Source organism: Apis cerana, linkage group LG5, assembly GCF_029169275.1.
Source record: "Apis cerana isolate GH-2021 linkage group LG5, AcerK_1.0, whole genome shotgun sequence".
NCBI lineage: Eukaryota > Metazoa > Arthropoda > Insecta > Hymenoptera > Apidae > Apis > Apis cerana.
In genome coordinates, this window is record NC_083856.1 from 11,489,921 (window position 1) to 11,506,764 (window position 16,844).

At 42.8% G+C, this 16,844-nt stretch overlaps 1 protein-coding gene and 1 long non-coding RNA gene across 15 annotated transcripts in view; one reads left to right on the forward strand and one right to left on the reverse strand.

Moving 5' to 3' along the window:
- LOC133666119 (uncharacterized) overlaps positions 1-8,989 on the reverse strand; it is an 85,575-nt gene extending 76,586 nt beyond the window's left edge. Inside the window, exon 1 of the long non-coding RNA XR_009829791.1 lies at positions 8,784-8,989. This is a non-coding gene — a long non-coding RNA (uncharacterized LOC133666119). The remainder of the gene's footprint in view (positions 1-8,783) is intronic.
- Positions 1-16,844, forward strand: part of LOC107997565 (nephrin-like) — a 98,389-nt gene that overhangs the window by 43,754 nt on the left and 37,791 nt on the right. For all 14 annotated transcript variants that reach the window (XM_062075282.1, XM_062075279.1, XM_062075280.1 and 11 more), the window contains 2 exons: positions 3,642-3,752; positions 10,681-10,908. In XM_062075282.1, the coding sequence (XP_061931266.1) occupies positions 3,642-3,752; positions 10,681-10,908 (339 nt within the window). The remainder of the gene's footprint in view (positions 1-3,641; positions 3,753-10,680; positions 10,909-16,844) is intronic.

Consider the following 16,844-nt stretch of genomic DNA (forward strand, 5'->3'; position numbering starts at 1 on the left):
ACTGTAGGAAAGCATAATTTGTGCAACGGCCCTTTCCATTTCAGAATTCTCTCTCTCTCTCTTCGAATCTCGAATTCTCTGAAACCTCTCGACAAGTTTCTTTAATTAAGAGGCTCGCTTGAATTAATCCTGAGTAATAGTAAAAAAAGGAAAAATTACTAGAAGGATTTACGAAACAACGCGCGAGCGAATAGATAATCGCTTCATCTCGGATTATTTATTATACACAGTCTGTTTTGAGCAGTTTATATCTTCCATCCGTATATTCCGTATATTCGAATATTTCCCCGAACGATACGTCGAAAATACGTCTTGAACTTGAAATCCGCGGCGAGATAACTTTTCCACTCGTTAACCCCCGTTTCGAGTGTAAGGGAAATTTCTCTCGTGTATCGTGAATTCAAAACGAGCGCTCGATTATATCGGTATTTCAGAATATCTCGGATCCGACGAGGCTCCGTTGGTAAAGAAGAACTGGAAACCCTCTTCCCGCAAGGGTTACGGGCGAAGAAGAAAAAAAAATCCAACGGAATTCGGATTCCGTTGGAATACGTGAGGCGAATGCACACGGATCCTCGACGCGACCTAACATTTCGAGAAACGAGCACGTGTTCCGAGACACAATTTTTCTAAAATTTTTAACGATAATCGTATACAGCGCACGCGACGCACGCCCGAGTCACAGTGAAGAGGAATGGTTCTGCACACACACACACACACACACACGCTACGTACACACGTCGCCATCACCGTGGAAAAAATATAATTCGTCGCCAGGAACGCTCGATACATAGATCTGCCGCGTGCCAAATGCAAAAATATTCTTAGCCTGCGGACCCTCGTCCCCTTCCTCCCGCAACCCGTCCGCGCGCTAACCCGATTGGCCCACTCCTCGTCACGTGACGTCGTCCAACGTGCACGGAGAACGGATGAGCGTCGGGTGATATGTAATAAGTCGGAAAAGAGATTGGGCGGAGGGAAGGTCGAAGCGTAGACGGTTTTAACTGGGTAGAACGAGGAAGCAAATTTGGCGGAGAAAGTAAAGATAATCGGATTAACGAGATACGGATTAATTCCCCCCTCCCTTCCCGAATCTGCAAGGTCTCTCGTGTAATTTCCCCGTTTTTGGCCGATGAATTCATGGTCGATGAATCGGGTCTCGGTTAAGGAGAGATACTCGTTCCAAAACGTTGCAAGGGTGAGCCTGGTCAATGGGATTAGCTAACTAGCTAACTAGATAGTTCTATGGACTCTCTATGGAAAGAGAGAGAGAGAGAGACAGAGAGTTTAGAGGAAAGATTAAAACACGTAGAGTAGAGAGTAATATTCTCCAGCAATGTATCCATTCAACGATACATTTCGAGGAAAAATTATTCTTGTACGTAATAAGAGAGAGAGAGAGAGAGGGAGAGAGAGATAAATCTCGGAACGATCGAAATAAAAATTTCGTTGAACTGCTGTTCGTTTGGTAGAAATATGGTGGAAACATTCGTTGGGGATGAAAAAAAAAAATTTGTCTTTATTACCATAACTGGTATCGAATCGGCCCAATGTTGTACGTACACAACACATGTATACGTATCGTGTTCGGGTTCCCGTCAATTCGGACTCTCGCTATATTTAATCGATACGCGAAAACGTAGGGGGTGGAGAGGAGAGAAAAAAAAAAAAAAAAAAAGGAAGATGGCAAGCAATCGTTCGTAACACGAGCGATAAAAATACCGTTCCGAAAATATGGGTAACGGTATAGCCAATGTTCGTAATTCCTGAAATATCGGGAGCATTTTACGCGATGTTCTCGATAATACTTTCCCCGGATGATACTATTTTTATCGTTATTATATATAGTAATTCACAAATATACCGGTGGAGGTGCAATTTTTCGGTGATAAGGATTTCCGACGATGGATCATATCCCGTTTCCGGGATAAATCGGCCGGAAGTCGACAACCGACGATTTCAAATCGTCAAATCAAAGACACCGATTGTCACATTTTTTCACAAATAAAGATTTTCAAGAAATGGAAATAATAAGAAAAAAACTTGGCGATAACAACAGGAAAAAAGAAAGAAAGGAAATTCGAGCGCGGAACAATCGTCGCACATCGTGTAAAAGATCAAGGAAATTCGCGAGGATCTCGATTCGAATCTGGATTTGCAACGAGTCCACGTCCCCGCGAGAAGGAAGAAAGTGTAAGCTTAGTGAGAGCCGATAGCGGATAGGGAAGCACGGCACAAATGGTGCGTCACGGATGAGGAAGAAGATAGCTATACGCGCCAGTTATATATATATATATATATATACTTCTCTGTAGCCGGTATATCATCGATGCATTGTACGCAACCTCGGTCGGTACGTACGAGCGGATATTCGTTCGCACGGAGATGGACAAACACGCACGGGTGAACAAATGCCGGTTGGATGGCTGGCATGGAACGACAGCTCGATGATACGTAGCGCGGTTACGTATCGTTTCGACACGTTCCAAGAGAAACGAGAAGCATCGAGACGCAAGAACTGGATAATTTCGTTTTTTCCTCTCTCGAGCCAATAAACTTCCTTCCATTTTCCACGGATCATTTTCGCTTCCAATTTCGGTTGCTCGGCCGGTAAAATCGTTCCTTTTTTTACGAGATCCCAGCTAGAAATTTTCGAAATTCGCCCGACTTTTTCAGAGAGGCATCTCGCGATTCGAGCACAATAATTATTTATATATATATATATATATATCGTATATATATAAATCGAAATCAGGCAGGTAGCCCATAGGGTATTTAGTCGTGGGATTAGCAAGTCGTGATTTCTTATCTCTCGAAAGCCACGCGTTTAAACGTAACTTCGCCGCGATATAAAAGTTTACGATCGAAATTCGCCGGAGGGGATTCGATACGCGTACAAAAGAGGAAGAGAGATCGCCGTTTCTCTTCTTTACGACCTTTCCTTCCGACGAGACAAGATTCGTCCTCGTGACTCACGTCTTCCGCCACGAGTCGGTTAGAATTTCCGCAAAAGTTTTCCAGAGGTTGGTTGGTTGGCCGAGCTTCGCATACGTTATCCCTTGCCCCATTCACCTTTCACCTTTCGTGGAAAAGATTCGGGGAAGGATTCGCGACGCGCTCTTCCTCCTTTGGAAAACACACGCGTAAATCGTATCCGGCAAACCTTTACCTTGGCAAACAACGTGGAGAAACCTTTTTGGGATGGGGGTGCGTTCTCGATCTTCAAAGAGAGCCGAGTGAGAATCGATTACTGTAAAATTTGTCGGGGAGGAGGGGGGATTCAGAGACGAAAAATTGGGCGTTCGCCCCGAAACGATAAAAATGGTGTTTTCCTTGGGGAAACGGGACGATTTGGGTCGAGAAGGGAGAATGACCGGTTCGACGAGAATTCTAAAACAGGGTGGGAGGAGAAGGGGGAGGAAACGCGCTATAAAAGATCGGCGAATGGGGGTATTAACGCGCTCCTAAGGCCATCTACAGCGTAATCTCGGTCCACGATTACGACCTACATCTTGTGCGCCTTAAGAAATCGTTTCTTCCCCTTCGTTGCTCCCCCTCCTCCCCCCGAATTATCCGTGTAACTTCGATTCTATCCGAGTTTCGATCGAACTCCGTTCATTTTCTTCTTCTCCTTCTTTCAGTGCCGCCGGCCAAGCCGATCATCTACGACGCGAAGAGGAGGGATATGAGCAAACTTCTCGAAGCCTACCCAGAAGGAGCGGATCTGTTCCTCGTGTGCGAGGTTCACGGAGGTAAGCGGTTGATAAAACTAAAATAAGATGTGCGCGCGATCTAATTTGCATTTGACACTCGCTGCGAGAGAAAATAATAAATAATGTCGCTAAGCCTGTCTGGCGACGCATTAATAATCGGCCGAGTTTTAACTCACCCCAGGCGTTTTTCCCTTGAACGTGTAAAAAATTATTGGCAAATCATTACATCGTTTTTAATACGAAATAATTGAAGTTTTAAATTAAAACGGAAGCTTCTTAAAAAAAATTTATAGAAAAATTTCTCAACTATTGAAACGTTATCGATTAATTCTGCTTATAATTGTTACGTTATAGTTGTACATCGGAACAATTACTCTTTGCACTTTGAACCAACAACAAATGATTTCACGTGAGAATTAAACTTTTGTATTTTAATATTTTGTGTATCTTTACGCATGAAAATTTGTCGAATATTAAAATCATTATTCTTCTATTATTCTTATTTCTCTTACCACATCTTTATTTTCATCGCTATTTTCCTCCCCTCTATCGATTTCTTAACGAATAGGAACAATTTCGTTATTCAATAACGAAAAATCAAACTCATCTTCTTTAACTAATTTCATTACCGCATATTCCATGCTTACAAAACTCTGAAAATAATATTTCTATTCCCAGTGACCGTCAAACTCAACAAAACACCGAAAGTGTAATTCGATCCGCGGTAATTTGAGATAAAATAAAATTTAACCGTCGACGGTATATTATTCCACGCTTCGCAAGGTTACACGTAAAGAACTTAGGATCTATACGAAGCGATATATTGACTGGGCAGTGAAAACAACAAATAAAATGTAAATAAAATGATTAATAGCTGAACGAATAATATACGTAATCGCGCTGTGTTTGCGAAACATTTAAAGTATACGTATCGAAGAAAAACAAATAAACACCAACTATGAAATAATGGTGTTTGCTGACAACGCGTCCAATAATAAAACCACAAATAAAATTATTTCACCGAACTTGTAACACGAATTTAAAAAAAAAATCAAACGTAAACAAATATCGTCATTCGAATCGATCCTATTGACCGAGTGTCCATTCGAGGGTTAAAAAGCCTTTCTCTTTAATAACGCTATAACGGATCGGACGCCAGAAATTGCTTCCGCCTGATTAGGCGGATGAATTATTATAATAGAGGATCGTTTGTTACGCGAAAAGCTTGTTGCTTGGCCCTCTCCTTCTCCGCATCCGTCATACTCGATCAAACTCTTCTCGACGACGACGAGGACAGCGTTTCAAAACTGGGCGAGGAGGGGGAGGGTCGGTAGTTTCTTCGGCTTCTCCCCCTCTCTCTCCGGAAAAACTCGTTTCTCCGGAAGCGAGGAAATTTAATAGAGGAAGAAACGGGAAGAAACTCCAACTCTCGTCCCATCTCCTTGGCTCTCGTCGATACGTCGATCGAAAGAAGCCCAGCTTTGCGATAGATAAGACGGAACGAGATACGAATATCGGGCCGCGTTCAAATTGAGTTTCACGCGGTAATGTCGCGGAGGCGCGTGGAATTATCTTCCGCGGCAAGAGGAGGAGGAGGAGGCATAGGAAAAAAGAGAGGAACGAGAGGTTTTTCGCGTACGCGTACTTTCGGAATTCTTGCGCGTCGGACGAAAAATCCCATTTACTTGAATACCGCGGGTAACTTTGGCGCGGTGCCAATCCCATTTACAGCCGGCGTTCGCTTATTCGAAGTAAATACAAAATGAAATAGGGAGGAGGAGGGGGGAAAGACTCGTCGAAGAGTCCAGCGCGATTTTTCCACGACTTCTCGCCTGATAGGTGTCGCGTCGCCCGACCGGATCTCCTGGATCCGCGCCAATTTCAATCTTCGACCGCCGCCATTTCTCCGCGACGCGGACGGTCGCGCCACTTTCGAAGAATCAGAATCATCCTGGTTTCAGTTTGATCGCCGAGAAGGGGGGGGAAAAAGAGAAAAAAGGAGAGAGAGAGAACAAAAATTGAACGATTAATTGCCCCAATAATTCGACGGCCATCGATCCCCCCTCTCCCTTCATCACGATCGGTTCTCGTGGAAATGTAATAAAAGTTGAAAGCACCCTTGAACGTTGATACGTGAAACGTAAAAAAAAAAAAAAAGAAAAAAAAGAAAAACGTATTTTTTCGCGCATTATACTCGATCGACGAAGTAAGTTTTTCCGAGAGGTTTTCGAAAATTTCGACAAAAATTTTTCCCTCGCTGGCAGAAAAGGTTAATTTTTCATTATCGCGTTTCTATTTCATCGGGAAAAATTAACTTCGAGTCGGAAACTTTCCTCCCTTTGATTCGACGAGGGGGAATTTTTCCCTTCCCTCGAAGAGGAAGATTGCTCGCATAGAGAGGAGGCCGCGCTCCTCCTCGATCATCGATTTGTCACTCGACGGAAGAAAAAACGAATTTCCAACAACTTTTCCTGGCCCGTCCAGGTGGAGTAGGAACCCGATTGTCGGCGAGAAGATGGCGGACTGTCCATGCAACTTTCGATAAATTTGTATTTTCTTCCTCCTCGTCCCCGGAAGTCTTCGAAATTCCGGTATTCCGTTTCCACGACTCAAACTCTTGGCTGTTTACACTAAGACTCTCCCTTGCTCAGAAGAAGAGGAAGAGGAAGAGGAAGAAATTGCTGATCCTGTAAGAAGAAGTCGAAAAACCTACGGTCTCCTCGATCGACCGTGAACCAGCTTCCGTTCCCTATGCTATTTCGTACGAAATTATTTATGTACGTATTTGCACCGTTCGGCCATTCTTCCTGGGAGGAGTATATTATAAAAAGAAGGTTCGACGTTGTTATAACGGGGAGGCGAATGATTCGTTTCTCGATTTCTTCTAGCCACGAGAATATAACGAGAGTGTTATTATTACGCGAATAACAGATTAGATGTAACAAATACTTTTCTGCGTAATCGATTTATGTCGAAGAAATCGTAAAAATGAAAAAAAGTACAGGTTCAAACTATTGAAATGGAAAATGATTTAAAGAAACGATTGAAAGTGAGAGTGCAAACGGCAAAAAGACGATGGATGTTGAAAGAAATAATAAATGAGGTTGGATCGGAAAGAAATTGTTCTATTATCCGACGATTCCATCTAATTAATTCCGATACGGGATTCTTCACTGTAAAACAAAGTTTTTAATCGAAAATGGATGGAAGGAATATTAGATAGCGCGTAAGCTATTAGTTACTCGGCATAAGAACAACTCGAGGCATCCGCGAAGGATGTGTATTCACGTTGGCGTGGAGAAGCACGAGAGGGATCGTTCCGGCCACGAGTTTAAATCAGTTGGATGAACTTGAACGGGACGTCGACCCGTTCCACTCGTTTCTTTCTTGAATCCGACCACCGAGAATCCCTTTCGAACGACGGGGGAAACCAAGCATCCGCCGTGTCGAGAAAAATATTTTGTCGAAAACTTTTGGCGGAATAGTCGAAACAATTTTTTTCCCCTCTTTTTCTTTTTTTGTAAGTCGTACGTAAACGGACAAAGGAGAGAGAAAGGGAGAAAAAAGAAACCAACGAGGCGTAGTTGAATTTCAAAAATTCTGTTTCCACGAGTTCGTTTTCTCCTGCACTGTGCCCCGGTTTTTGAAGGAGAAACCGGGAGGATCGCGTCTCTTTCCGCGGGAAATTCACGGGGCAAAGGGGAACGGAATTTTGGAATTTTATAAATCCCAGAGAGTTCCCAAGATTCTTCTCGTGGCTGGTCCTCGTCTTATTCGCGGGAGAGAAACGCAGAGAGGGAGAATAGAATGGAAATCGAAACGTTGTCGAAACCGTCCTTCTTTTCCAATAAACGCTCGAGTCGAAATTTCTCTATATTCCGTGCGATATTTTAATCTTTCAACAACTCCACTGTGATTTCCTGTGCCCGTTAATCGTAATTTTCTTAAAATATTTCTATATTCTAATATTTTCAATGCTCTCACGTTCACCGTCTATTCTTATTTTTCACTTTTTCTACATCTCTATTTTCATTGCTATTTTCCTTTCCTCTATCCTCGATTTCTTAACGAATAGAAATAATTTCATCGTTTAATAACGAAAAATCAAGCTCAATTTTCGTTCCAACTAATTTCATTTCACCGTATTCCAAGTTTACAAAACTTGAAAATAATATTTCTATTCCCACTAACCGTCAAACTTGGACTAACGCCAGTGTAATTCGATCTGCGGTTTGAGATAAAAAAAGTCTAACCGTTCGACGGTATATTATTCCACGCTTCGCAAGGTTACACAAGGTTAAAGAAGTTTACGAATTTATTCTGTACAAATAAATATTGAATCGATCCAAATGGTGATTTCTGAGATGAGATTTCGCGAGAATGGATCGATAATCGAACGAGGCTCGAGTCAAGGTGAGAATGAATCATTAAAGCTTGGAGAAAACAAAGATTTCCTTCTCGCGTAAATAATAAGTAAAACCTTTGGAAAACGAGGCGAATGAAATTCATCGTGTATACGCGCAACTATTGTCTTTAGTCTTTTCCCGTAATCCTCGCCCGCATTGTTGCGAACACGTCGCCGTGAAAGTAATTTTACAGGGTGAAGCGTTTTGTGTTTTAAAACGCGAGTCGCGGCTGCATTCCATTCCTGTGCTCGCCCCTCCGTGTTCCTCCTCTCCATTGTTTCCCCCGATCTTTTACTCTTCCACCTTTTTTAACCCCTTTCTCCTCGTTCGCAAAACCAAAAGGGCAGACAAGCGGAAAGAAATTTTAGCAATTTAGAGCTCGAAGAAACTCGATTGAAACTTTTTCGCGAGATAATGATCTAACAAGTCGTATTTAGAATCGAAATTATATTAGATCAACACGCAATGGTAGTCCGTTTCTCTTCTAAACGAAATCGTCTCGCACGAATGGAGAAAATTTGGTAAAATTCGTGAAACCCTATTCTGTCACATTCTCCTCGAGGCATGCCATTATTAGGATCGAAAGATGTATGTATATATATCCCTCCTCCATCCATGATACCAGGTAGAAGCCAGGAGAGAGCAATAAAGATCCCCCTCTCACCTTTTTCATTTCCACTCTCAGGGATGCAGCAATGAAATAATTCTCCGCCAGTAGCGCCAGTAGGAAAGTTGAGAGCGTGTCACGCTCACTCTCGATTTTCTCCCTCTTCCGGCTCCCTCTCCTTCCAACACTAGTCTGTCTAGAGCCCTCTTCTCTCCCCAACCAACTTGTTGTCCCCCTCGGCCATCGTGCATCGCTCATCACCCGCGCTAAAAAAAAAAAGAAAAGAAAAAAAAGGAACACGCGTTGCACAAACAGAATCCTCCATCTTGAAACCGCGCATTGTACGCAACGTGGCGTGTACAAATCGAATAGCAATGACACTTGGCAGGCAGACTTTTCTTTTTTCATTCAACGAGAAGAAATAAATTCACGAGCGAGACGCTTCTGTAAATAATAATCCCGCGGGAAAATCGATCGCTTTGGGAAAATTTAATTGTTAGAAGTTGCCGTGGATTGAAAGCCACTCGTTGTGTGATCGCAATAGGTATTAAGATGGCGTCTTTATATATAGGTTTTCCAAGAAAAGACAAATTTAATTGCGAGTAATTAACTGTGGGAATTAGGTCGGAATTAGGCGCGCAACCGGTACATCGGGACCAATAAATTGACGAGCAGACGTCGGGCCGAGTCTGCATCGAGATCGGCCGAATAAGACCCGTCGAGCGACGTGATTGACGACCGCCATCTTCTATCTATCTATCTCTCTATTCCTGTCTCTCTCCCTGTCTCTCGATACGTCGCCCACTCGGATTAGTCGGGCAGCTCGAGTTCAACTGACGAACAGCCTGCCTTTGTTTTGTTTACTTACGTCTTTCGAGGACGTAACCTACGAGCTCTGGCTGGACTACACGCTTCGTTTCGAGAAATCTCAAGTTTCGTTGTCGACTCTTCCTTTTAGGATAAATTATAATAAAAGACTCGCGCAAGATTCGAATTTCGCCCCATTCGTGTTGCCAACGAAAGAGAAAAAAAAGACAATATGACGTTCAACGATGAGACTCGTTTTCATCTCGATGGTTAAGCGATGAAAATTGCCGCGTTTGGAAAATCCACGAGTGAAATGGGATGCGTGCTAACGGTGCTCGCTATCGCGACGTGGTCCAGTTTTTCCTGTCTAAATCGCAAGATATGGACGACACGTTTCAACAAGACGGTGTCACATGCCGTACGACTCGAGAAATAGTTGAATCGCTGCACGAGTCGTTTCCTGTAATTTCCCGTTCCGACGATCAGAATTGGCCGTGCGAACTTTTTTCTTTGAGGCTTTTCGAAGTCTAAGGTTTACGCCGACGACCTCGAAAGAGGAAATTGAACCACATTTATGCATAAACGTTGATGGAAAATTTCAACAAAAGAGCAAAGCGTATGCAAAGCGTATGGAAGCCATTTACCCGATATTTATGAATAAATAAAAAATTTACAATTTTCGATTATAAACCTGTTTTTTCTTGAAATTACTTTTTGCGTGAATTTTGCGGGACACGAAGAAAAATAATAGACAAGATTATTCCAATCGTGCTCAAAATTATTTGCAAAACACTTTTTCGTTCCGTAAACATTTTTCCCGGATAAATTCTTCCCTTTGCGAAGAAACGATACTCCCTTTTGATCAAAGTACACGATCCACCTTCATCGTATCTATTGAAATTGGAAAAAGCAAAAGATTCTGATATGGAATATCGCCGTAATATAATTATTTCAAAGAAAATAAATTTTAATAAGGGAATAAACCAAATCTCTAAACTTTTCCATACGTTCCATCGTACGTTGGCGAAAAATTTCGTTTCCAAACTTTGCGAGAATCGATCAATTAAGCCGATCGAGTCAAATTGAACACCACGAGTCATTTTAACCACCCGGTTTCTAAGTTGGGCTTGGTGTCTGTTCGATTTAGGTAAACCTAAGCCCCGGGTCACGTGGCTGCTGGAGTCGCAGACAATCGATGCTCCGTCGGAGATACGGGAGAGCCAAGGGCCGGGAGGTGAGGCCAACGTCGTGACCATAAGCAACGTGACGCTGAAGGGTCTCACGAGGAGTCACTACCACGCCAAATTGTTGTGCAAGGCGAACAATACTCATTTAGCACCGCCCCCCACCACTGCCGTCGTCATCGAGCTTCACAGTGAGTCCGCTCGTTTATTGAAATATGCTTTATTAATTTAGAAGAACGAACAAGAATCGAGAAAGGGATCTGGATAATTGATAATGACGGTCCATAAAAAAAGGAAGATTTTGAAAGAAGAGAAAAAAAAATGGGGGGAGGGAAAAAAGAAAGAAAAAACAAGGCAGGCAATTTGTCCCCTTCATCGAGCCCGTGAAAGCCAACTCGGTTATGTTAATGAAACGATCAATAATTAACGAAGCTAATTACCCGTGATGCAGGAGAGATCGCTCCGCTCTGAAACTCTACTCCACCGTTTGACCCACCGCCAGATTTCGTTGTACTCGTTCACCCGAGACACGCCTATCCACGCGAGACCCACGCTGTATTTCTCTTTTCCCCTCTTTTATCCTCCTCCCTCTCTCCCTCTCCTCGTCTTTTTCCACGAGCAAAGCTCTGAATTGTCGCAATGGAACAACGAGCAACATTTCTTCTTTTTTCTTCTTCTTCTTCTTCGAAATATTTCACGTTACGGGATTACATATCGTATCGCCGTGGAATGTATTTTTAATCTCGAATCGGGGCCGGAAATGAACGAATTCCTTGCCGCTCTGCTCGGGGATAGAGATCGATGGAGAAAGAGGGGAGGGGGATAGGTTAGATCTCGACGAGATGAAATTGAAATTGAAACATTTTTCAAGCGATTACAAGTGAGGGGAGGACAGCGATACGTAGGTTTTCGACAACGGCGCGGAATCACGGTTGAAAGGCAATCAGAACTTCGAAACTGTCGTTGATAAACGTTACATTTGGAAACCAACCGCCGATATTCCATTCAATTTTATGGAATCGAATCGTTCCCCTGATTTTTATCGAAATACCTTCCCTTTCGAAATCGTTGTAAAACTCGTGTCGAAGGGAAAATATTATAAAGAAGACGAAAAGTTGTTGTTCGTCTGGGCGGATGTTGTCGAAGCTCCGTCACGGGTAGTCGCCGACGTTATTAAACTCGTTTTTTCGACCTCTTACCTCTCCCCTTCCGCTCCAGCAAATTTCCACCAGGCCAATCGACCATTCCTCCATCCGAATTCAAAGTCACCGCACCGTCCGATTCCAATTCCGATCCTCGAGAACTCGTCCAATAAGCGAAAGTCTTCACGGTTCGGGGACGACCTCACTTCCGGATCATCGCCACTTGTACCGATTAAAACTTGCACGCAAACGCCTGTCAAAATTATTAGATAAAAGTGGTGAAATAACGTTTCTATCTTCGGGAAGAAAAACAATATATTTTGTATAAAAAATTTCGAACGGATTGGGGAATATTTTATTATTTTTTTAATAAGCGAAACTGAAAGTGAAAGTCGTTGGTAAACTATCGTGTCTTGATCGATTTCGGAATTATTCCCTCCGATGGTTTCGATATTTGTTCAGGATTCTGATCCAACCATTATCGTCGTTATAATTCTATTCAAAAGCACACTTTTGATCCCCCGTTAGAGATAACGTCTAATTCCATTCCGATTCATCATCTCCGTTCAACACTGATTTCGTTCTCATTTTCTCATTTCGAGACCCGAAACTCTTCGAAAGCCAACTTGATATTTCGATATAAACGCGTCGAAAGGGGTCAAAAGTATGTTGATCAAAATATAGGTTAAGGGTAGAAGGGTATAAGGTAGTAATATTAATAATATTAATAATCTCTTGGAAGAGGTGATTCATCCCGCGAGAAATTCTCCACAGACGGACAACAACAACAAGTTTCGAGTCGAATTCGCTCGATGCGAGGGGAGAAGAGAGATCGAGACCGGTAATTCCGAAAGCCGATGATGTAAAAGAGCCTCTTGGGAAATATTGTTCGAAAGAGGGAAGAGAGAGAGAGAAATGGAATTTTTCACTTTCGCTTCCCTTCCCTTGCAGAATTTCAGAGATCGAAGACATTTTTAAGGGGAATAATCAAGTCGAGTCTCCTCGAAGAAGAAACGGAGAGTCGGATCTCTCGAGAAGCGATATTAACACACCGATCTCCAAACTACTTCCTATTATCCTTCCTTATCGACATCACCATTCCCTTCGAGTCCAATTCGAATCACCTATATATGTATACATCGACGTCCTCTCCTCGGTAATCGATTCCTCGGACGCGAGTCGACCCTTCAACTCTCACCCCATAAGCCGTAAACGCGAACCGTGACGAGGGAAATCGATTAATCGAGAAAATTTATGCAAAGGTGTAATAAAGTTCAAATTCGAGCGAAATCTCTCCCTTTTCGCGTTTAAATTTATTCCTTCGTTGAATTCGAAGAGCGACTAATTAATTTTTTGAAGGTCGAAATCAGTTTCGATCTGAATCCACTAGAGTAAAGCGTAAGTAACGAGGTTAAATAAGCGAATCGATTCTCGTTTGTTTCTTCATCGACGTGCAAAAATTATCCGTGTATCGTTATTTGATCGAGTTGAAAATTATTACCGGTTTTTTCAATAATATTCACCAAGGTGGAAATTAGAATTTATTCGCGTAAGAAGCGTATCGATTAATTACTTAATCGGAAAGGAAAGGAAGGATCGCGAAATTAACCGTCACCGATCGACAATTTTATTATTCTTTCGCGCGAAAGGCAGCAGAAAGGAAATAAGCATTTCTCTCTCTCTCTTTTTTTCCGCCTCTGTTAATCTCAGACTAATTGGAGGTATTTTCGACGACGAAACGTATACATCGAATAATTGGAGGATTCTCGATCTGTACCGTTGAAATTCTAACGAGGCGAATGTCCCTTCCCCCTTCTCGACCAAAAAATGCATCCACCTTCGAGTTCCGCCATCATTTGCATCGTATACATCTGCATATTTCTGAATTATTGAAAATATCTCGATATAAGGATTCGAAATCTCGATCGACGTTCCTCCTTCGCCTCGCGTTTGCCCGTTTCGTGAATCGAATAACGAATAACGCCAATTATATGATACGATAAAAGAAAGAAAGGACCGAGGGGGCGAACGGCCTATTAAACCAGAAGGACATTTTCTCGGAACTGTTCATTTTCATTAGCGCATCGTGGAACCAGAGGGAACGTCGTTAACAAGTGGATAAATCTCGCGTTTCCACTTATCACCATTACGAAAGAAATCAGATTCGGCAAAAAATCGATCCTCCCCTTCCCCACCCGCTAATTAGTAAGAAAACTAACGAATCCCTCTTCCCGTATGAAATTCACTCCAAGCTCGTTAGCCTTTTCGTTTCAGTGTTAATGAAAAGGATAAGTGTAATCCAAGGATCGAACGATCCGAATTTTTTTTTCTCTTTTGTCTCTTCTTTTCCCTTCGTTCGCTCAATTATTCGTCAACGACGATGACGACGAAAACCGATGATGAGAGAAAAAAAAAGAAGGAAAAGTTGAACACTTGATCGCGCGTGAACGAAACGAAACGAAACGTTTCGGGACGTTTGGAAATCCTTCTTCTTCTCCTCTTCGAGAAGTCGCGCAACCGCGTAACCGCGTAATACGCTTCTCTTCCCGACTTACTTTTCGAGCAACTAAGAACGGAAGGATTTCGACCATTCTCGGGACGAATAAACTTCGGCCGTCGTAAATCTTCGCCTCTAATAACCAAACTTACGCCAACCTAATAACTTTCCTCTCCTCCGCGTGGGACGACGGTTGGGAGAAACGCTCGTTTCCAAACGCGACAACGGAATCCTCGGAATTTGCAGAATTCGAACGATTATTTCGCTCCGTTTACAAGCGGCGAACAACTTCCCGTTATATACGATATTCCCCTGGTATTAATGCTCTGCGAATAAGTTCTTCCTCCTTCATTTTTTCCCCCAAATTGAAGATTTTATCAGATACAAGATTACCCGATTATTCCACTCGCTTGTCAGTTCTTCTTCTCTCTTCCTCCAACTCTTCCTCGAACTTTTTCCATGCATCTGAACGATCCTCGTCTTACGAATTAAAACTTCCAACTTTCGATCTTTTCTACGACGCACACAAATCATTTCAGTAGCTTCGACAGTCGATCTCTTAAGTTGAAACGCAAAAAATAAACAGCGACGCGAACGACGTTTCTCGCACGCCGTATTGCTCGAAATTGCCTAGGACTGGAAACTATTAGAGCGCTCGTCGCGACTGTTTTTGAAAACAAAAGAACGCTCTTTCAGATGGCGCCACCAACGGTAAAGTAATTTGGTGAGAAGTGATGATCGTAGGAAAAACGAAGAAGGAACTTATTCGCACACCTGATACTTCCAGTACTCGCGGGAAAAAACGGAGAGCAAAGATCGATGAAAGTTTGGCGAGATCCGCGAAAATTCTCGCGGTCGCAAAAGAAAAGAAAAAGAGGAAAAGAAGAAATCTCTGAAGGAGATTGGAGTACCCTCAGTGCGAACGATACGAGCTGCGGTTTTACCAATGATATCGCGGTGGGTCTCGGTAAAATTTCACTTAAGTCGGCAATTCGCAGGATCGCCGCGCACGGGCCGCTCTCTATATTCCAGACTTAATCTACAAACGAGCCATTTAAACTTCTCTCCAATTCCCTTTCTCCCCTATATTTCCTCCTCCTCCTCCTCGTTCTTTTTCCAACAAGCGCTCGTTCCTCCATTCTCCGCGGTGCATTAGACGCATTATTCCCTCGTCAGTAATAAGCCCGCGAACCGTGGAACATATTAAAACGCATAAATACGGCGTGTGCAACGCGTCGAAATAAAGTGTCGTGGCGTGCTGCCCCCGAATTTCCTATCCTCGTCCAATTTCCTTTTTTCACTTCTCTCTCTCTCTCTCTCTCTTTCTCCTCGCGTTCGTGTCACAAAGAATTTTCGGATGAATTTAAAACGAGAATTACAGGATGGAAGTTCGCAGAGAAAAATGTAAAGATTATCTCGTAGTTGAAGCGAGGATATTAAAACGGAGAGAGAGTTTCCGTACGTCTCGACGACATGAATTTTGATTTACAAATTAAATTTCTACCTCGCCTCCAACTTCCACCGACACTAATTTTTCGCCTGTTTTTGTTTTCCTTCCCCCCTCCTGCGACTTCTAATTATACCCCCAACGTTCCTTTCTTCCCACTCCTCTCCATTCCTCTCCCCTATTATTTCGCCTATTTTTCCAACCTATTTCATCCCAATCTGTTCATCTTTCTCCTCGCCCGTCTCTTCAAAATATATTATACTCGCTGCGAAACGATGTTTCATCGATCGACGAAGAAAGCGAAGTTTTTCCATCGAAAGATTTTTCTTTGTACGCTTTTTTAAATTGATTTTTACGACGACAAAGAGGGAACGGGGAGGAAGAGACAGAGAGGGAAAGAGAGAATAATCAGCGGTCGGTTTTGGTTTAATTTCCGACCAGACGGGTGTGAAACGAGGAAACTTTTCGTTTGGACGGGGGTCTCGCAGAACAAACAACGCGTGTCAGGATCAGTAAGTGCATCAAAATCGTACGTACGACGGAGAGGGAACAAAAAAAAAAGTTGTCCGCCTGACTCTGACACAGTTTTCAAACTGGGCTCGGAGTGACGGCCCCTCCGCACAACGCGTCCTTCCCCCTTCTTCCTTTCTCCCCGCCCCTTTTTTGCCCCGCCTCGACGAAAATCTCGCCAAAATTCTCTCTCTCTCTCTCTCTTCCTCCCCTCCTCCGAAATAATAATAAATTTCTCAGAACGAACGAAGCTAACTAAACAACACCCACGAACAAATATATCCTTCTGTCCCCCGTCATAACCTTGAATCACACGACAAAATAGATCGAAAGACCGTATTATATTATACATCACGCGTTAATATATCGCGTTGAATTTAAAGATTATATGATATTTTATATCGTATAAAATCGTAAGTAAGAGAGAAGGAATTTTATGCAATATGTGTATATCATTGAATTCGAAGATTATATGATATTTTATATCGGTGTAAGAGAGAAGGAGAGAAGGAAGAGGGGGGAGAGAAAGAA